At 45.1% G+C, this 22,246-nt stretch overlaps 1 protein-coding gene across 1 annotated transcript in view; it reads left to right on the plus strand.

The window, feature by feature from the left end:
- OPN5 (opsin 5) overlaps positions 1-21,998 on the plus strand; it is a 30,638-nt gene extending 8,640 nt beyond the window's left edge. Inside the window, exons 4-6 of the mRNA XM_047797831.1 lie at positions 2,440-2,774; positions 18,482-18,723; positions 21,935-21,998. Coding sequence (XP_047653787.1) covers positions 2,440-2,774; positions 18,482-18,723; positions 21,935-21,998 — 641 coding nt within the window. The remainder of the gene's footprint in view (positions 1-2,439; positions 2,775-18,481; positions 18,724-21,934) is intronic.
- Positions 21,999-22,246: the final 248 nt, after the last annotated feature.

The following is a 22,246-nucleotide window of genomic DNA, read 5'->3' on the forward strand; positions in this document are numbered from 1 at the left end:
CACAATAAGAACTCCAGGATTTTTTTTTTTTTTAACAGTCCTAAATTCAAAAAAAAAAAAAAAAATGGAGGAGAGGGTCATGGCCCAAATGTCTTCACCATCCAGCACTCATTAAAAAAAAATTCATGTCTTTTTCTAAACAGTTCAAAACTTCTGATAGAAATAGCTTGAATCCAAAATTCTAATACAATGCAAAAACAAAAAATACAATGATCATATTCGGGATGACTTCGGAGTCAGCTTGTTTCTAGAAACGTAGTGTTGGTCATAGCGAATCAATTTTCGATGTCTACAGATGTGACAGACCCAAAGGCCAAAAGTTCAGTCTCCTGGGACTATCTGAGGAATCCTCAACCCTGATGTCTCTGCCTTTTAAAGACTTTCCTGACTTCAGGCTCTGTGTCCCTTAAAGACACCCATCCCCAGAATCACTGCAGGACCTAACTTCTAGGGGAGCTGGGTAATTTTCCAGCTTCTTCTCAGTTGATTCTCAAGAGTCTGATTTCATCATTGATTTGTCCCTCTGTTAGACCCTCCACACAGTGTCTAAGAATGTTGGAAAAAGAAAGTCGCTTGGGGACCTGTAGACCTCGTCCCCCCCGTACCGTGGGAAACTGTTTGAAGGCATTCCTGCCAGAGAGCCGCTCGGCCTCTTCTTGAATACTTCCAGTGACCAGTGACGGGGAGCTTACTACTGCACAAGGCAGCCCATCCTCTGATTGGTCTGCTTGGTTGTTACAATGTTATTCCTTATATTGAGACAAAACTGCCTCCCAGTAACCTCCACCCATTGGTCCTAGTTCTGACTTCTGGAGCAACACAGAACCAATCTACTAACCTCCTCCCTCCTGTACTTGGCAGCCTTTCACCACACTCGAATGTAAGTATAAAGCACCGCGCCAAGTGACCCTCGCCGTAAATGCTTCTACGCATGCGTACGCACAGTCCCGTAAATATGCATCAATCTCCGTGCCAGTGTTGTAACCATTAGGATGGATAACCAAGAGCTGACGGACGTTGTGGCTACCTGATTGCTCCCCCGGTCTAGATGGGTCCATGACACTGGCATCTTACAATACAGAATTGCCGTGTATTTGAAAAAATTGAGACGAAAGAAACGATCCGTTGTATTTCTTGTTAGCGCTACCTGAGGCAAACACAGGAGAAAATACTTGCTTAGTTTGCAAAGGAGGCCTGGTGGTCTTTCCGCTCACCCTCATCAAAATCTGTAAGCAGTCTCGTTTTATCTCCTCCGTTTACTGCTGAGAACACAGATGTCTGGAGAGGTTACGGGAAGAGGGTCACATACTAGAAATGAGAAGCCTTAGGTCCCTCGGACCTCCCAGGCGGCACGTGATGCCAAGCAGAGGCAGGCCTAGAGTCTGTGCTGAGCTGATCATTGGGCTTTTATTACGTACGTTCTGATAGTTCTTCTCTGTTTCCCAAACCCAAGGCAGCTAAGAGTCCCTCCTCCGGCCCTTTCGGTTCCAGGCAATAACGGGGTGTGGAGGTAATTTCCTGCATAGGCCGAAGCCCTAGATCAGACCATCCTGTCTACCGTGGTTGCGTTGACCTTTGGGAAATGATCACTGGTGCTTTACAGCTTTTCTTAGACGACGGCACGTTTTCCTTCCGCTTGGAATTCCCTTTGGGCCAATGGAAACTAGTGCTGAAACATGGAGCCCATTTGTTTGTGTTAACTGAACATATTTGCAGAAGGTGATACAATCTCCCTAGGTTCTCCCCTCCCTCTAGCACTATGGGAGTGTGACTCTTGTCTTAATAACATTGGAAGATGCGAAATCTGCTCTCAGGCAGCAGGGCCCACCCCGCATCAGGTCACACAGTCTTGACCTTGGCCCCAATTCTGGCCCCCAGAATTGGTGCTTAGGAAGTGCTGAGAAAGACAAAGGAGGTGAGAGGAGGCCCAAGGGCTTTTAGGAAGAAGAGTATTTTAAAGAGGCAGGCAGGCAGCGGCTTATCATTTCTCACCTCCCCTAAAGGACTCTGCCTTAGATGAACCCTTAATCCACACGTTTGGGGGGCTCCATCTTTATACGCCACCAGTTGGCCTCCAACACTCGATAGGATCTCAACGGTCATTCCGGATGTTTCCCCGAGAAGTTGCACCGTCTCGGGCATCCTCGTACCTTTTTACTGCCACCTCGCCCCAGCTTTTGTTACTTCCCCCTCCGAAGCGCCCAGATACCTAGAGAAAACCTTCCCTGTGACATCACTTCCAGTCTTTTTCTCTTGGAAGAAGGCCCAAGCTCTGGATCTCTTCTCCCTCCACCCCACTCTCCCTCTGGCTTCGGTTACCAACCACTTCTTCCAGAATCCAATGGACTAACTCTTTGGATGTGGAATTTGCCATGTCGAGGGGGCGTAGCTGGGTGGAGGGCAGATGACATCCCGCTAATGCTCTTCTTCCACCTCCAGGGGTCTGGCTGAAAAGGAAGCATGCCTACATCTGCCTGGCCGTCATCTGGGCCTATGCTGCCTTCTGGACCACCATGCCGTTGGTGGGTCTGGGGGACTACGCGCCTGAGCCCTTCGGAACCTCCTGCACTCTGGACTGGTGGCTGGCCCAGGCCTCCGTGGGGGGCCAGGTTTTCATCCTGAACATCCTCTTCTTCTGCCTCTTGCTCCCAACGGCGGTGATCGTGTTCTCCTACGTGAAGATCATTGCCAAGGTTAAGTCCTCCTCCAAAGAAGTCGCCCATTTCGACAGTCGGATCCATAGCAGCCACGTGCTGGAGATGAAACTGACCAAGGTAACAGCGGTAATAACTGACAGACGTGTTTGCTGATCCCTGAAAATGTCATGGGGCGAAGAGGGTAGGGGATGTGGGAGCCTGGGAGAACCGCAAATGTCCATTGGGTATGTCCTTCTGAACTTTGTTATTATTTGTTTAAGCCTGGGTGACACCTCTTCCCTGTCTCTGTCTCGGTCTCTGTTTCATTTACACATACACACACACACACACACACACAAACATGTGCACACACACACTTCTAATACATCTATCAAATTTATGTAATAGGTCTACTGGGGACTTATTTTCTTTGTTGAATAGGATATTACTGGTTCTTCAAAATTAGTTCGCTAAGGAGAATAATAACTTTGGAGTTCCTGCTGTGGCACAATGGGTTAAGAACCCAGCTGCAGGGAGTTCCTGCTGTGCGGCAGTGGATTAATGATCCAGCTTGTCTCTGCTGTGTTGTGGGTCCCAACCCCACCCCAGTGCATTTGGTTGAGGATCCCACTTTGCTGTAGCCGTGGCATAGGTCACAGCTGTGGCTTTGATTCCATCCCTGTCCTGGGAACTTCCATATGCTGCAAGTGCAGCCATGGAAAAAAAAAAGAGAGAGAGAAGTTCCCATTGTGACTCAGTGGTTAACGAACCGACTAGCATCCATGAGGATGCAGGTTCGATCCCTGGCCTTGCTCGGTGGGTTAAGAATCTGGCATTGCTGTGAGCTGTGGTGTAGGTCGCAGAAGCGGCTTGGATCTGACATTGCCGTGGCTGTGGCGTAGGCTGGCAGCTACAGCTCTGATTCGACCCCTAGCCTGGGAACCTGCATGTGCCACAGGTGAGGCCCTAAATAGACAAAAGACAGAAAAAAAAAAGAATATCTTTTATGAGTCATAGAATGGCTCACAGTATTTACTGTTGTGTATGGATGTGGGTGGGCCTGATTAGCAACATTCTGTTGTCCTGCCTCATGGAGAGAGTAAGAGCTTACCATGTCTGGTTTCCTCTGGGAGACTTATCTTCACACAAGAGCAATTTCTGCAGCATTGACTCCTTTGGTCAATGCCAGCCTCAGAGATGGCAGCTCTTGAGATAGCGTGGTATAAGGAAAAGAGCAGATACGTTGCAAATGGACGAGGGCTTGGATTCCATCATTGACACTTTCCAGGTTTGTGACCGAGGTAGATGCTTCTTTGAAGCTCTCTTTCCTTTTTCATGTAACAGGAATAGGAACATCTATTTCCTGGAGTTGGTGATGGAGATTCAGTGAGATCAAACGTGTTGTCCTGTCATCTGCTGCACAGATGACATTAAAGAAACTGTAGTTCCTTCTTTCTCTTTCGACTCTTAAGAGTTCTGGTCGGGTCTAAGGCCACGGTCTTTACACTCTCCACACTTCTCACCTTAGATCGAAAAATATTTTTCAGTACATACCCTTGATAGAAATGACAGGTCAGGAGTTCCTGTTGTGGCTCCGTGGTAACAAACCTGACTCGTATCCATGAGGATGTGGGGTCAATCCCTGGCCCCACTCAGTGGGTTCAGGATCTGGCATTGCCATGAGCAGTGGTGTAGGTCACGGATGTGGCTTGGATCTGGCATTGATGTGGCTGTGGTGTAGGTCACAGATGTGGCTCGGATCTGGCATTGCTGTGGCTGTGGTATATATAGGCCGGCAGCTCTAGCTCTGATTCAAGCCTACCCTGGGAAACTCCATGGTGGCTGTGGTGTAGGCCAGTGGCCACAGCTCCAACTGGAGTCCTAACCTGGGAACCTCCATATGCCTCAGGTGTGGCCCTGAAAAGCAAAAAAAAAAAAAAAAAAAAAAAATCAATGACAAGAAATGACAGGTCATACCATCAAGCTGTATTTTTAGTATTAGCACCCTCTAGTTTCTTCCTTATAAAGGTAAAAATAAATGTGGATTCAAGTTCTAACCATTCTTCTGATATCCCCATCAGTCAGGTTGATTGACACCCACCTTCAAGGGTACTCACAGCCTATTCTGGAGACCAGTGGCCTTGGGGACCCGGAGTAACAGAGTTCCCTCCAGACCAGAGGAGGCTTTCTAGTAAACTAGAAACTAGGACCTTTGTCCTAGTAACAGTTTTCTCTCCAGATTTCAGATTTTTTTTTTTGTCTTTTTGGGGCCACACTCACACGTATGGAGGTTCTCAGATTAGGGGTCCAATTGGAGCGGTAGCCACCAGCCTACACCACAGCCACAGCAATGCAGGATCTAGCGGTGTCTGTGACCTACAACACAGCTCATGGCAACGCCAGATCCTTAACCCACTGACTGAGACCAGGGCTTGAACACACATCCTCATGGATGCTAGTCGGGTTCATTAACCACTGAGCCATGCTGGAAGCTGCAAGATTTCAGATTTTTTTGACATCATTCAAGGACCTCGTGGTTGCACAGTATGAGCTAGAGATTCTTGATGGTTCCAGGTGCCCCTTCCTCTCTAAACTCCACATCTGAGTAGGAGGAAGTTTGAGAGAAATTTTCATCACTGATAACCTAAAAATAGAGCTGTGTTATGTAGAAAGAAATGCAGACTCAGGAATCACGACCTACTTCTAGCTTGTCATTGGTTGTAAAGTAGGAAAAATATTTCCATCAAAGGCAGGATCATGAATTAAGTTCTTCATTTCCAGTTCTTCCTTTAGCACCTGTCTGTGATTTTTTTTTTTAAAAAGAATTAATGCAAATAAGTGAATCCAAGTTAAATGTGAATAACATTTCATCCAAATCCTATTCTGTACCAAATAGTGTTTTAGGAAACAGCTGAATGTAACAGAGATAAAAGGGTTCAATTTTGATGGTTTTTGAAAGTGTGCCGAGGGAACGAGGTGGTATCTGCTACAGGGGTATGTGGATTTCAGTTGACCTTGAACCCATGAAGCTGCTGAGATGTCATATGATGTCCACCCTCCTCTTCCCATCCCCCAAGGTTCCTGACCTTCCGACACTTAGGTGGTCTGGATCCACCCCCACTTCTCCCTGTTTCTCTGAGTCTGTTATTATCATCCTGACTCCTGTTAGTGGAGCTTCTCAGCTCAACCCACTCACAGTCAGCTCTTACAAATACCCTAGCATCTGGTTCTTTGAGTATTCTCTATTTTTTTCTCTTTGATTTTTTAAAAATTAAAGTACAGTTGATTTACGGTGTTGTGCCAGTCTCTGCTGCAGCAAAGAGACCCGGAGATATGTATACACACACACACACACACACACACATTCCCTTTCTTAGATCCTCTTCTATCCTGGTCTATCTCAAGAGACTGGGTAGAGTTCCCCGTGCTATAACAGTACAATTGCTCATCCATTCTAAATGGAATAGTTTGCATACACTGACCTCTTTGGGTGTTCTTGAGGGTGGGGAGCTTGTTAGGGTTTTTGAAGCTCAATATGCACACACGGGGAAGGTCGGCATACACCATTTCATTTGATATGTTCCTTTTTTTTTTTTTTGGTCTTTTTAGGGCCACATCCTCAGCATATGGTGGTTCCCAGGCTAGGGGTCAAATCAGTTACAGCTGCTGGCCTACACCACAGGCACAGCAACGCCAGATCAGAGCCGCATCTTTGACCTACACCACAGCTCGCGGCAACGCCAGATCCTTAACCCCCCAAGTGAGGCCAGGGATCGAACCTGTGTGCTCATGGATGCCAGTCAGATTCACTTCTTGAGCCACGATGGGAACTCCATGTGATGTGTGCTTATCATTCTCCGTGGACCTGCACTGTATAGGCCGAATAGGCAGACTCCCCCAGACCGGATTTAACCAATGAGATGTTAAATGAGGGTAGGCCTATCTGTGTATGATTTTATTTCTACATATCTGCTAACATGTATTCTAAATGATCTTATAGATGATGTCTACATTGTATATGGCATCTATACTGCATTTGTGTATATAAAACTTATATTGAAATAACAAAAATCTACACTGTTTCTTTTTTGTTTGTTCTTTTTAGGACCGTGCCCATGGCATATGGAAATTCCCAGGCTAGGAGTGGAATCTGAACTGTAGTTGCCGGTCTACACCACAGCCATAGCAAGGCCAGATCTGAGCCGCCTCTGGGACCTGCACCATAGCTCACGGCAATGCCTGATCCTTAGTTGGTCCTTAACCCCAACTGAAAAAGGCCAGGGATCGAACCTGAATCCTCATAGATCCTAGTTGGGTTTGTTACCACTGAGTCATGATGGGAACTCGTACACTGCTGCTAATTATTTGTGCAAAAAAATTTAAGTCAAAATTAAACCCTTGTTCAAAAATAAACAGAACTTTCTATTGTGGCACCTTCTGTACTAAGTTTAAACTATTTTCAATTACTATTTCATTTTGATCTTGTTATTTTGGGTACTGAGTGAAAATAAGTAGAGAAACATTTCCTGGGTCTTTTAATGGTCTTAGAAGCCTTGTCCTTTTTCAACTACCTCTCAGGATCAGCAATTTGCTTGTTAACTTGGTGCTTCTAATCTTCAGAGCAGCCTGGTCTATAAGCTTATTATTAAAGACCACCTCACTGGATTGTAGGATGAAAATCATTCCTTTTTTTTGTGTGTACTCTGATTATTTCTGGGTGGATTGTCATCTGAGCCTACATTTTGCCAGCCTGGCCTCATCCAGTTCAAAAATGATGTTCCATCTATCAGCCTTTCTCCCCATTGCTATTTCCCTCTAATCAATTTTTTTAAATGGTTTGGCTAAACTTTTAGAGCAGGCTAAAATTTCGCAGACCTCAGAAATTGCAGAGGTGTACACAAGAAAAAAAAATTCAAAGAAACCTCCCCCAAAAAAAGAGAGAGAGAGAGAAACCCTTCTTTGTATTCCTATGACTCAGTATAATCTCATTTTGTATGCCTGCATTTGACCTTGTAAAAAAAGCACCATTACACATTCAAGGGAAGTTCATCTGAGTTGGGTTCTCTTCCTCCCCCTAGACTCTGTGTAAGTTCCTGGGAGGTCATTATAATTCCATGGGACCAGGGGTTGGGGGACTCCTGGTTTGATAGTTGGCACTTAGTGACCCTGGTGCTGCTGAGATAGGTGAGGTCCTTCTGGTCTCAGGCATCAGTTGTCATGGCTCACTTTGCGTCCCTGTTGTTTCACCTGCAAGGCCTCTGTAGGCTCATGGTCAATTCCAGCTATTTCCCCATCCTTTGACAGCAACCCACAGGGTGGGTGTCCAGAGCTTGGCTGGGACCCTAGGAAGTGAGGCACCAGCGTTCTGCTCATGCAAATGCATTGAGGAGGGTCTACTGCTCCCTCAACCCCATTTCTGGCCCCCTCCTCCCCCAGGCTCAGTTCCATGGAGTAACTTCAGGACAGCTTCTCAAGATCATTTGCAGCTCCTTTGGTGTCCTCCCTTGCCTTTGGGCTGTGGGTCCTTGACCCTTTAAATTGTTCACACAGCATTCTTCATGCCTTGAGGGCTCCAGATCTCGGCTATAGATGCTCAGTGTCTTTTTTTTTTTTTTTTTTTTAATTTTTAGGGCTGCACCTGCGGCATATCAAAGTTCCCAGGCTAGTAGGGGTCAAATCAGCTATACGTGCCAGCCTGTGCTACAGCCACAGCAACACCAGATCTGAGCCTCGTCTATGACCTACACCACAGCTCTCAGCAACACTGGATCTTTAACCCACTGAGCAAGGCCAGGGGTCACACCCGCATCCTCATGGATACTAGTAGGGTTCATCACTGCTGAGCCACAACAGGAACTCCCAGAGTTATTTTCATCATTCTCCAAACCCTTTTCTTTCAACTACTCCCTCCCTTGTAAGTTTCGGGTATCTATTTTGAAGCTCAGAAGCTGAGAAATGAATGCTTTATTTCTTTGGACATTTCTGCTTATAAAAACCATACCAATGCAGCAAACACTCTTGCTGTTGCTTTAATAAGGGGGATGCTAGAGTAACAGGAAGGAAATGGCAGAAGCCTCGATTAATTTGTCCAGATGTTATTACACTGTGCGTATTGGTACTTCATGTTTATTCCTTTAACACACTGAGGTCGCCTGCAATGTTCCAGGCCTATAGTTAGTAGCCAGATTCTGTGGACACTTGAGTTTCTCTTGATTTCTCTTATTTCTACCGGACACCCTTCCTGATCCCTGCTGGCCAGTTGAACGCCCTCTGCTAGAGGCCCTGAGGGCACTTGGCACATCTCCTTTTCTGAATGATGCATCCTTATGGCTCTTTTTTTGCAAGACGGTCACTGGATGAAGATGAGTACCGTTGGCTCTGGCTCCCCACTTCCTGGCTTCTGCTGGACACTTGATCAGGGTTGCTAGGATGACACATAATTGAATACACTGTGCTAACCTCATTCCCTTGATCGGTGTTAATGGTTCCTTGACCCCTGGCTTGAGTGCCTCTGTCCCTTTTATACCCATATTGGCATTTTGTTTTGCTTTTTTTCATTCCAATTGACTGTTTGTAACCCGCTGAGCCACAATGGGAACTCCCTGTATTCCTTTTTTTTTTTTTTTTTAAATCAATTAAGGAGTTTCCATCATGGCTCAGCAGAAATGAATCTGACTAGCATCCGTGACAATGCAGGTTCGATCCCTGGCGTTGCTCAGTGGCTTAAGGATCTGGCATTGCCATGAGCAGTGGTGTAGGTCACAGACAAGGCTCGGATCCTGCATTGCTGTGGCTGTGGTGTAGGCCAGCAGCTACAGCTCTGACTCAACCCCTAGCTTGGGAACCTCCACATGCTGTGGGTGCAGCCCTAAAAAGACAAAAGACAAAAACAAACAAACAAACAAAAACCCAGTTAATGAATCTGGTTTCTCTTAGCTGTTCCCAGCGAAGCATCCTCCAAATTGAGTTCAATTTCTATTAAAATATTTCATTGCTGCTTTTACATTTCCCTCTTAGAACTTGTTACTATTTTTAATTGACAATTGCGTACTGATTTCTGCAACTGTTGGTTCAAAGTCTGTCTTTATCACTAGCCAGTAAGGCCACATGGCATGACAACAACCGTGTCTTTCTCTTCACGCTGTGTTCCCAGGACCTAATACAAGGCCTCAAACATATACAGATACATCTGTCCAAGGAAAGAATTTCAAACTAGGGGTCAGTACCAATGTTGCTGCTAGCCCACTGAGAAATCTCACATAGCTGACATTTGTTATGTATTTTGGCTGCCAGTGGCTGGAACCCTTTCTGGCTCTGAAATTTCTGCGTTGAGAAATTGTCAATATTTTGTGTCTGGCTGGGGAGTTGCAGGGAAGGAACACTGTGTCAGTGAAAAGATGGTCTCTTCATTTAAAAGACACATGAAGATCAGTTATTCATTTTCCATGATAGCTAGCACGCAGCCATGACCCTCGGCTCTGGCCACATCAGCCTCTCTCAGGGACTAGCCACACGAAGTGAAGGGCAGGTAGGTGGCGCCCGACGTCAGGGCTACAGCAGCCTGCTTTCTGTATCAGAATCCATTCAGGTCATGGCTTTGGGTAGCATGTCTGTCTGCTCAGCCCCGATTCTAAGTAGAACATTCCTGGTGATGCTGAGTCCTAACCAATGCGTTCCTTTTCTGTCTTATTCAGCTAAAGCCCTTTGCTGTTGCTTGCAACCCAGAATCTTGAATGATTCATCTTGGGAAAATGACTTAGTCTCTTTAGGTCTGAGTTTTCTCATCTGTAAAAGGAGGTGGGGGAGAGAAATTAAAAGATAGCTAAGCTATCTTCTGATACTCTGAGGCCCTGTGCAAATGGTGAGCATGGTTGGATTGCTTAGAAATCTATGGCAGCAGCTTTTATTGCTAAAATGACCAGGACTGGGCATTTGTTGCCCTCGGAGATGCAGTAGCCCTGCCTTTAAAGGCCTCAGTTCATCTATAGAGTCTAGCGAGGTCTCCTTGTTTTGTTAAACCAGATATTTATAAATGTATATGTTCTGGAGTTCCCATTGTAGCTCAGCAGGTTAAGAACCTAGCTAGTATCCATGGGGATGTGAGATCAATCCCCGGCCTCGCTCAGTGGATTAAGGATCCAGTGTTGCTGTGAGCTGTGGTGTAGGTTGCATCTGCAGCTCAGATCCTGAATTGCTGCAGCTGTGGTGTAGGCCAACGGCTGCATCTCCAGTTCAACCCCTAACCTGGGAACTTCCATATGCTGCAGGTGCTGCTCTAAAGAGACAGACAGACAGACAGACAGACAGACAGACAGACAGACAGATAGATAGATAGATAGATAGATAGATAGATAAAATTTCTGTAAGCCAGCCACTGCCTAGTCAGGGAATACTGTGCTCAATTTTAAGCCCACATCCCAAAACACAGATGCACAGAGTGACATGACCTAATTTGCATCCTTTCCTTCCCATCACAGTTTTCACTTGTTTATGGCCTGGTGGTATTGAAAGATCAGAGAAAATTGTAACTGGGAAGTGTAGAATTCTTTTTTTTTTTTTGTCTTTTTTGCCATTTCTTGGGCCGCTCCCGCGGCATATGGAAATTCCCAGCTAGGAGTCTAATCGGAGCTGTAGCTGCCAGCCCACGCCACAGCCACAGGAACTCGGGATCCGAGCCATGTCTGCGACCTACACCGCAGCTCATGGCAACGCTGGATCGTTAACCCACTGAGCAAGGGCAGGGATCGAACCCACAACCTCATGGTTCCTAGTCGGATTTGTTAACCACTGCGCCACGACAGGAACTCCCAAAAATGCTTCTCTTCCTCCTCCTCCATTCTCTTTAAGGAATTAATATTTTCTGGTTGATTTGCCAACCAGGCCTGATATACCGAAGACAGTCCAAAGCTCTCAGAAATTGTTTTCCTTCTAAGTGTCTGAAGGGGAGGCTGAGACGGCTGGCCTTTGTCATCCTTCTGCTGCTGAACTCGAAGGAAAGAAGAAACTCGAACTAGACACGCTTGGAGTTGTTGAATCACTTAATTTCTTTTTTTCAATTAAAGTATGGTTCATTTACGATGTTGTGTTTGTTTCAAGTACACAGCAAAGTGATTCAGTGATTCACACACACACACACGCACACACACATATTCTCTTTCAGATTTTTCTCCATTATAGGTTACTATAAGGTATTGACTATAGTTCCCTGTGCTATAAGTAGATCCTTGTTGTTTATATATTTTATAGATGGTAGTGTGTAATATTAATCCCAAGCTCCTAATTTATTCCTCCCTCATCATGTATGTTCCCTTTGGTAACCATAAGTTTGATTTTTTATGTCTGTGGGTCTACTTCTGTTTTGGGAATACATTCATTTGTATGATTTTTTTTTTTTTTAGATGCCACATATAGGTGATATCATGCAGTTTTTGTCTTTCTCTTTCTGATTTACTTAATGTGATAATTTCGGGGTCCATCCATGTTGCTGCAAATGGTATTATGCCATTCTTTTCATGGCTCAGTAATATTTCAGTGCATGTGTGCGTGTGTACCGCATCGTCTTTATGCATGCATCTGTCTATGGATGTTTAGGTTGCTTCCATGCCTTGGCTCTTGTAAATAGTGCTGCTGTGAACATAGAAGTGTATGTATCTTTTCAGAATTATTCAGTTTCTTTTTTCTTTTTGGTCTTTTTTAGGGCCGCACCTATGGCCTATGGAAGTTTCCAGGCTAGAGGTCGAATCAGAGCTCACAGCGACACTGGATCCTTAACCCACTGAGCAAGGCCAGGGATTGTATCCGCAACCTCATGGTTACTGGTTGGGTTTGTTTCCTCTCTGCCACAGCAGCAACTCCTTAGTTTCTGGAAGGTGGTGTGGAAGCTGAATATGGCCACCCCTGTTTTTGTATAGATGAAGGCCAAGAAAGGTAGGTCACTACTGTCTGGCCCCCACCTGCCCCTTGCCCTTGGAAATCTCCCGCAATGACAGGATGCCCACATGTGGAGGATTGTAGTCTGATCACTGGCGTTTATCATTGCCTCGTCATCTTTTAATATCATTTTCTCCTCTGGTTGGGAACAGATCCATATATTTGCCAGTTAGAGCCAAGATAGGAAAACCCAACCTAATCCTGCTGATGCTCTTGTGAGACTGTTCGCTCCCTCCCTGCCCGGTCTCTCGATGCACAGATGTGGTCTCTCTTCTTGTGACCGTATCTTGTCCCAGCCATTGAAATATCAGTCTTTTCAGTGGTCCAGCTCGTTCTGGAGTGTGATTCAGCCTCGTTTTATTGGTGAGAGTTTATTCCTTCGCGTGGGCCCTCATTTCCAAGCCTTCACTTTCACGTTAAGTTCTCTTCTCACCTATTTCATTACCCATGTGTGAAGCAAGCAGCTTCAAATATTGGCTGAAGTCATACTTCTATCTGAGCAAAGGAGCCTAGTGAGAGCGACTTCAGTGGCGGGTCTTAGAGAGTCAGGGATCCTGTCTCCTGCACAGTGGTCGGTGGAGCTGAACCAGGATTGGAATCCAAACCCCAGAGGATGTCCAGGTCTGACTTTCCCCTTCTTCCATGCTGTCCACCCACAGGCAAGACAGGAGTTCCCTTCTTGGGAATCCTCTCTGCTCTAATGGCTCAGATGCAATGGTTCAGTTCTATAATGCAGAGCCTTATCTTGGAGAATTTACTTTCAACCCTATTCTAGTCTTTCTTTAATTGATTAATTTGCTGGATTTGATCCGTTGTGGGCTGTCTTGCTTATGTGACACTTGATGCCAGCTTGAACTATCGCTAGAACATACCCATATTCTCTGGTCCCCTGCAGAAGGATATATTTAAAATCAGCTGGCTTGCAGATGTGTGATTCTTTTGCAGAAGTGAAACACATATTCTGTGAATTTCCTCCCACAGAAACTACTGTCTAATTTAAGAATTTCAAGTTTTTACTCCTTTTCCAGTGAACCAAAAGGCGGTGATCAAAGAGAAGCAATTTAGAAAATAAACAACTTAGGGGAAATTGATGGGTACAGGTGCCTGTGTTAGAACTGGTTTAAAAATGTCTGGGAGAGAATTTTGGAAAATGGAAATGAGGACACACAGAGAAATGTGGAAAGTGAAGTTCAGATGTTCCAAGTTGAGTAGAAAGTTCTGGGAAAACTGGGTGTCACATAAAATTCTGCACTTTTTTCTTTCTTTCAGTGTTTTAGGGCTGCTCCTGTGGCATATGGAGGTTCCCAGGATAAGGGTCAGAGCTGCAGCTGCTGTCCTACGACACAGCCACAGCAACACCAGATCCAAACCTCATCTGTGACCTACACCACAGCTCATGGCAACACTGGATCCCCGACCCACTGAGTGAGGCCAGGGATCGAACCCTCATCCTCATGGATACTAGTCAGATTCATATCCGCTTCGCCACAATGGGACCTCCCTCCGCACATTTTTGTAGCCTATCTTAAAATGGTTTTAATATGGAATAGTCAATGTTTAATATTTTGTGGCATATATTTTGATCTGAGAAGTTTGCAGAAAATGATGGTGCCTCATATTAACTTTGTATTCACTTCAAAACCATAAGCAACATCATGCAGTACTTGGAGATCTAAGCCTTTCTCCTCCTTTCTGCTTTAAACTTGACTTCAAGTCATTCGATTTGAAGTATTCAGCTTTATTCTAATCTCAGAAAAACCACATGGATTCATTTGTTGTGTGTTAAAAAACCACAGTCTGTTTAATTCTGCCATGTCCTTTAAAACAGGATAACAAAATGCAAATGTTTTAAGTCCTTGCTGTTCCCCATTGCGCACTCCCATAAAAATAGAAACTATGTATAATGGAGAAAATATTATGGAGTAAGTGTTAATCTATTTTTTGTCAATGACTTTGCCAACAACACAGAAAACAGCTTTTGAGATACTGTGAAATCATTTTATGACTCACCGAAGGAGAAAGGATGGGATTATGTTGAGTTCCCAGACATCTGCTAGAGCAAGCTTTATTTATTTAGTTATGGTTTATTTGGGGATTTAGGGGAAAAAAGAAAAAAAGAAAAAAAGACCCTCACTGTGAGCTTTGAGGCATCCACTCTGTTTACAAAAACAAAAGTCACACAGACCAAACCAAATGCCGTTTCTTCTGCATAACCGCCTGCTGAAAGATGGGGAGGTAAGCAAGCAAGAGCTGCCTGTGTGCCCCAGGCCTCCTTTCTAACCACGGAGCACAGGTGAGAATTTCGGCTCACGGCCCTTCCATAGGGCTTCGGGACGTATGGGAGGTCTGGGCTCCTTTGCTCCAGCTCTTTGGGATTTAGATTTTCTATTTGCAAAATGGAGCAAAGCAGATATGGATGAGGCTTCTTCCTCTGCCGCCGCTAATGTTGAGAGATGAGCCTTGAACTTTTAGAACCTGAGACTTTCCGGTAGATTTCTCATGCTTCCTTCTGGGCCCATCCCATCAATGTGGGCTTCCTAGGGCAAGCAGGTCTTACTGACAGGCTGTTCCACAGGCTAAGCAGACAGAGGGTAACGACCACTTCCTGCGCCCAGTAGCTCTGCTCCTACAAAGGCATATTGTAATGCACATGCACACAGATGACAGTGTTGTGAGAAAAGCATTTCCAAATTGAATTTTTTTTTTTTTGTCTTTTTAGGGCTGCACCCACGGCATATGGAGGTTCCCAGGCTAGGTGTTGAATCAGAACTGTAGCTGCCGGCCTACACCACAGCTCACGGCAACACTGGATCCTTAACCCACTGAGTGAGGCCAGGGACGGAACCTGCGTCCTCATGGATGCTAGTCAGATTTGTTTCCGCTAAACCACAACGGGAACGGGGAAACAAAAAAGCATGTGCAAATATTGTTGCTTTAGCTATTAGTAATTATTGGTAATTATTCATCTGATGTCCCAGTCCTTGTCACTGATCCTCCACGTGAGCTTTTTGTGACCTTGATGTTGGGAACTGGTATTTTGCTTAAACAAGGAGAGGGAAGCTGAACGAGAAAGTGGCACCTGGTCTCAAAAAGCTCCATTCATTCATTCTCCCAGGGCTTTAGGGAACCCACAGATAAGAGAAGGCTGGCTTTTCCTGAAACTGCCTTATGAACACTCAAAGGTGGGTCTGATTGTGCTTGTTTCCGTCATATGTCCATCTCTGATCCTATGACAGCAGTCAGGGGCACGCAGTCCTCTGGGCAGACCTGGCTCATATGATTCCTGTAAAGCCAACTCCTTGGAACAGCAGAGGAGGCAGAAGGGGGGCTGGTGATGCTGAGGTAGAGGGTGTCCTGGGAAGGGGAAAATTAATGTATACAAATCACACCACATCTCTGCCGTGCAGAGGGAACATTTGTATATGGTTTCTTTCTTTATCTAATGGAAAGAATAATCAAGTGGATAAGAGTTTAAGTGCACTGTCTCTCAACTAGGTTCCAAAATAGCTCCAGTTTAAAACAAAATGCAGGAGTTCCTGTTGTGATGCAGTAGAAATGAACCTGACTCGTATCCATGAGGATGTGGCATCGGTTCCTGGCCTCTCTCGGTGGGTTAAGGATCCGATGTTGCCATGAGCTGTGGTATAGGTTGCAGATGTGGCTTGGATCTGGCCTTGCTGTGGCTCTGGTGTAGGCTGGCAGCTGCAGCTCCAAGTTGACCCCTAGTCTGGGTACTTCCATAGGCAGTGGTGCAGCCCTAGAAAGCAAAATAAAATAAATCAAAGCAAGACACAGATACCACCCTCAAGATCACAGTCTTCTCTCTCTGGGGTGAGAGACTGGAGACTTGGGTTCTGGTTTGACTACCAAAAGAAAAAAAACCCCAAAGCTTGGACTTCCTTTGCCAGCCTTAGCACTCTCACGAAGACCCCTCTTGTTCCTTGTTTAGAATGTTGCCTAAACAGACCCACTCAGAGTGGAAATCCTTTGTGGGCGGATCTTGTGTCTGCTTTGCTCATTGTTTTATCTTCATCACCAAGCTTGTAGGAGATGCTGAATCAGACTTGTTGGTTGCATGAATAAACAAGGACATTTCTGCCTCCTGTTTCTTCCCCTTGTTCATTACTTTACAGATTAATCCTCCTAAATGCTGCTCTCATAGGTCTCCTGCTCCAAAGCCCACTAGTGCTTTTAGGCATATGGAATTCTGTGCAAACTCAGTAAAATGTTATATAGAACCTTGAGTACCTGGATGCTCTCTTTCTAGCCTCATCTCCTTGGGTTGCTTTCTCTATTGCAAAGGGAATTGCTCACTAACTCCTATACAAAGTTCAGGCACAGCTGTCTTTGCCTTTGCTTGTGCTGGACTCACATTCCTTTATTTCCATTTGCCAGTGTGCCGGGTATATGCCACATCTGTCAAGAATCTGTGTTTGCTTTACTCCATACCATGTCATTTTATCCTCTGAGCTGGCCGTTAAACCATATTCAGCTTTGTCCTGTAGTTGTTGTGTTCTAGAGGGTTACGACCCAGACTGGAAGGTGTGCTAGTGTTCTCACACAGCACCTCCACAGCATCTTACACAAAGCACTTGCTAAAAAAGATTTGGTTGAATTAAATGATCTCCAGGGTCAGGCAGAGAGTTCCAGGGGACTGATTAAGACTGTATTCCTGGAGTTCCCATTGTGGTGCAGCGGAAACGAATCCAACTAGAATCCATGAGGATGCAGATTCGATTCCTGGCCTCACTCAGTGGGTTGGGGATCCGGTGTTGCCATGAGCTGTGGTGTAGTTTGCAGACGCGGCTCAGATCCCGAGTTGCTGTGGCTGTGGTGTAGACTGGGCGCTGTAGCTCTGATTCAACTCTTAGCCTGGGGACTTCCATATGCCGAAGGTACAACCCTAAAAAAAAAAAAAAAAAAAAGGACTGTATTCCTTAGGGACTGAATTTCAGGTGGCCAGAGGCTAGTCAGGATACTTTAAGCCCAGTCTTGAGCCATCCCTTGGTTTGAAAGTTAAAAGGCTCCTAAGGGTAAAGGTAATTTTGTGAGAAAAAAAAGCACCTGCTGGAAAAGTCTGGTTTTATACAGATGACTCTCTTTTCCTTTGTAGCTAGTCAAGTTCCACTCTCTGAGCCTCAGACTTGAGAAGAACTTGAGCTGAAAGAAATAACATTTAATAGAAATCTCTGAAGAGGCTTCTTCTTAGAATTTCAAACCATGGCAGAGTTTCTAAGTTTCCTGAGGCAGATATGGGTGATTTAAAAATTTCATCAAGGTGAACCTCTTCTCCATCTAGTTTTTAAGTGAATGTGGGGTGAGAAGGCGGGACGTTTCAGGTGCACGGATGTCTTTTTAGCATGATTTCCTGCTCAATGTAGGCACAGTTTTTATAAGGTTAAACTTTGGGTCTTTGGGTCCATTCAAATTCTGGAGTGGAGAGTGGATAGGATGTGGTAAATGGGATAAGAATGGTCCTCTTTTCTTCTGGCTGAACATCTCAGAGATCCTTATCAAAAGATTACACGAAAAGATAGTAGACAGGGAGTTCCTGTTGTGGTTCAGCGGATTATGAACCACAGCTAGGATCCATGATCACACAGGTTCCACCCCTGGCCTCACTCAGTGGGTTAAGGACCCAGAATTGCCGTGAGCTGTGGTTCAGGTTGCAGACGTGGCCCCGATCCCATGTTGCTGTGGCTCCGGGGTAGGCCGGTAGCTGTGGGTCCCATTCAAGCCTGGGGCCTTCCACATGCTGCAGGTATGACCCTAAAAAGCAAAACATTGGGGAAAAAAAAAAAGGTGATTGGCAGACTTTCTTGGGTGTAAGTAGGCTACCCGCCCCTCCCGCACACCCATCGTCTCCACCGAGCATCTCGAGATTTTGTTCTCTGTCGCTTTCTTTCCCTCACCAGGTGGCCATGTTGATTTGCGCTGGCTTCCTGGTTGCCTGGATTCCCTACGCAGTGGTCTCTGTGTGGTCAGCTTTTGGAAGGCCAGACTCCATCCCCATACAACTCTCCGTGGTGCCAACCCTCCTTGCCAAATCAGCAGCCATGTACAACCCCATCATTTACCAGGTTATCGATTACAAGTTTGCCTGTTGCCAAACTGGTGGTTTGAAAGCAACCAAGAAGAAATCTTTGGAAGACTTCAGGTAAAATTTCAGCCGCTGGAAACAAATGATGCTTTTCATGATTCCCTGGGGATCAAGCCACGGGGATAGGCTGTCTTCTTAGGGTTAGAGCTCCGCCTTTAGGATTGGATCTAGAAGGACTTGATTTTCTGTTCATCAGTGTTGCTGAAATCAAGTAATCAGATATGTAGGACTTGGAGGACATGGGACGAGGGTGAGAAAAGTGATTCCCTTTAAAAAAATTTTATTAAGGGATGGTTGATTTACGCTGTTGTGCTCATTTCTGCTGTAGGACAAAATGATCCTATTATACATACACCTATATCCATTCTTTTTCAGGTTCTTTTCCCATATGGATTATCACAGAATATTGAGTGGAGCTCCCTGTGCCACACTCAGGTCCCTGTTGATTATCCATTTAATATGCAATAGTGTGAAAATGCAAATGCACCTGTGAAAAGGGCTAGGTGACAACTCTTAGTGTCCCCCCCTCCCCACCATATTCTTGGTGCTTGTTACTTTCTCAATTGAATTGAATCGTTAAGTTCAAATGGTAAAATGCATCTAGGATTTCCCATCATGGCTCAGTGGTAACAAACCCAACTAGTATCCATAAGGACACTGGTTGGATCCCTGGCCTTGCTCAGTGGGTTAAGGATCCAGCGTTGCATGAGCCATGGTGTAGATTGCAGTGAGGCTCAGATCTGGCATTGCTGTGGCTGTAGTGTAGGCTGGGGTCCGCAGCTGCAGTTCAACCCCTAGCCTGGGAACTTCCATGTGTGGCAGGTGCAGCCCTAAAAAGACTAAAATAAAATAAAATGCATCTATTTTGGATGTAATGACACTTTGCCTTCATCAGCTATTCATACTCTGTTAGGAATGCACGTAGAGAGCATACTTTTAATAGAGCAGTTGTGGGAGAAAAGAGTGGGACACCTTTTATCTGAAGGAGAGAGGATTTAACAGGAATGACTGAAGGCAGATTTTCACTTCCTTCTTCCTAATTTTGCTTCAGAGCAACTCTGTGTTCCGTGCATTCGCGCACAAGCATGAGTAGCACATACATATTCACCACTCAGCGATAAAAAGAGAAAATATTTATGTGGGAGAAGGTGACTTAGGGCTACAACCCTTTGGAAAAATCAGCCAAGCAAGAAACAATTCAGCTTGCCTGCTCCCATTAGCCATTTACATGAAATACAGCCAATTGCTTTGCCGGAGAAAGTCCCAGACTATTTCCTCACTCTGGAGTTTTCAGTTTGGGGTGGAAAAAGCAGGCAGTAGTGATGAAGCAAGGTGTTGGCCATGGATTCTAGAGGTTGCAGCATCTTCGGGGAACAAATGTTGAAGAGGTGTGCAGGTTTTAGAAAGATCTACTTTGGAAGAGAGCCAGAAGGTTTAGAAATGGCTACCGGAGTGTTCTTTGAGTGTTCTTTGCTTTCCAAAGAAGACAAGTAGACGAACAAATAAAAAGAGTCTTATCTGTCTTTGTTGTTACTAAGACGCTAACAAAATAGGTAATATGGAAGCCCATAGAGTGATAGAAAGCCAGTCCAGAGTGGTTAATGTACTACCAGAACAATTCAATTGAATTAAACAGGATTAATTTTATCCTTTAGTCATTCCTTTTCTGAGCTCTGAAATGTATTTACTTGTAATGGGAGACCCTCTTGGGAAATATTTTCAATTCAAATAAAAAAGCTAATGTGTTGAATATGAGATTGTGGAAGTAAATTTTGAGTAATTGTAATGGTTCATTAAAAGTTAACTCATTTTATTTTCCCCATTAATTGGGTCCTCTGAGACTTTGGTAGCAGCTGATGAACGGAAGGAAAAAATGTGGCCCCAAGCCCTTTTTGAAAAATGCTATTATTCACCACCGCACTACGTTATCCAGGCACAGTCTCCCATATTTTGTAAACTCTTTCTGCACCCCAGCTATGAATGAGAGACACCCAGGGAAATTTGAAAAAAAAGCTTGCAAACATTTGGATTAAATTTGTCCAGATGGGGGCTGAACTTCAATTGTTGGGTTTTCCCTCCCAGATGATTCACATACACAGTCATGGTCCAGAGCCAATGACCTAGAGTCTGAGAAAGGAAAACGCAGTTGGTGGAGTCAGACGCCATTCATCCTGCCTACCTAGAGACCCTCGAGGTCACCCACCACCAGTGACTTCAGACGCCAGGCTAATCTTAGGTGGAAGAGAAATGTTCAAAACACACTGGGGCTGTCTGGTGAAGGACCAAGGGCGTCCACATGCCTCGTAGTTTAGTAAAGATAAAGAACAGGTGTTCCCATCGTGGTGCAGCAGAAACGAATCTGACTAGGAACCATGAGGTTGCGGGTTCCATCCCTGGCCTCACTCAGTGGGTTACGGTTCCGGCGTTGCCGTGATCTGTGGTGTAAGTTGCAGACACAGCTCGGATCTGGCATTGCTGTGGCTCTGGTGTAGGCTGGCTGCTGTAGCTCCAATTAGCTCCCTAGCCTGGGAACCTCCATATGTTGCTGATGCAGCCCTAAAAAAAGACAAAACAACAAAAAAAAAAGAACCCTCCCTTGACCACCTCTGTTTCAATGCCATCTTTCCAAAGAGTATTCTTTCAAGGGGTGAGTCACAGGGCCCACCAGAGTGGTTGGGGTGCAACAAATTTTGTCCTAAAGGACAGGAAACTCGCCAGGGCAGGGCACAGGAAATGTGCCCTCGACAAGTGACTTATTTTTCGGAAAGCTCTGCCCAAGGGATTTCTTGACTTTGAATATTCTAAATGGAATTTGTATTTTCCATCTCTTTCTAATTCAAGTCTTACGCTTATCATCTTCATGGAACTCCAGTTTAACATAATATGCATTTATGGAGTTCCCACCGTGGTGCTGTGGTTAACGAATCTGACTAGGAACCATGAGGTTGCAGGTTGGATCCCTGGCCTTGCTCAGTGGGTTAAGGATCCAGCGTTGCCGTGAGCTGTGGTGTAGGTCACAGATGCGGCTTGGCTATCATGTTGCTGTGGCTCTGGCTTAGGCCCAGCGGCCACAGCTCTGATTGGACCCCTAGCCTGGCAACCTCCACATCATGCCGCGGGAGCAGCCCAAGAAATGGCAAAAAGACAAAAAAAAAACCCAAAACAAACAACATAATATGCATGTATAACCATGTGTCTGTATCTCTATGTATATGTAAACTATCTAAGTCTAGGTGTATGTTTAATGGCATTTTTCTTCTGTATCTAGGCTACACGCTGTCACCACAGTCAGGAAGTCTTCTGCTGTGCTGGAAATCCATCAAGAGGTATGAAGATGGACATAGCATGATTCACGGACACAATTATTCACTTCTTTGCCTCTTCACTGCTGTTAACGTCTGATTGTGATCACCCCTTTCTCTCGATATTATATTTTTATATTTTGTACACTTTTCCCCTTTTTCCTTAAGCCAAGATTTGCTGGGACATTCCAATGGCTAAGTGGAAGCTAGAGTGTGGGTTACCACTCTAAGGAATATTACTAGGATAAGCCTCCCTGGAATTTTCTTTTTGTTGTGTT

This window comes from Phacochoerus africanus, chromosome 9 (assembly GCF_016906955.1).
Source record: "Phacochoerus africanus isolate WHEZ1 chromosome 9, ROS_Pafr_v1, whole genome shotgun sequence".
Classification (NCBI taxonomy): Eukaryota; Metazoa; Chordata; class Mammalia; order Artiodactyla; family Suidae; genus Phacochoerus; species Phacochoerus africanus.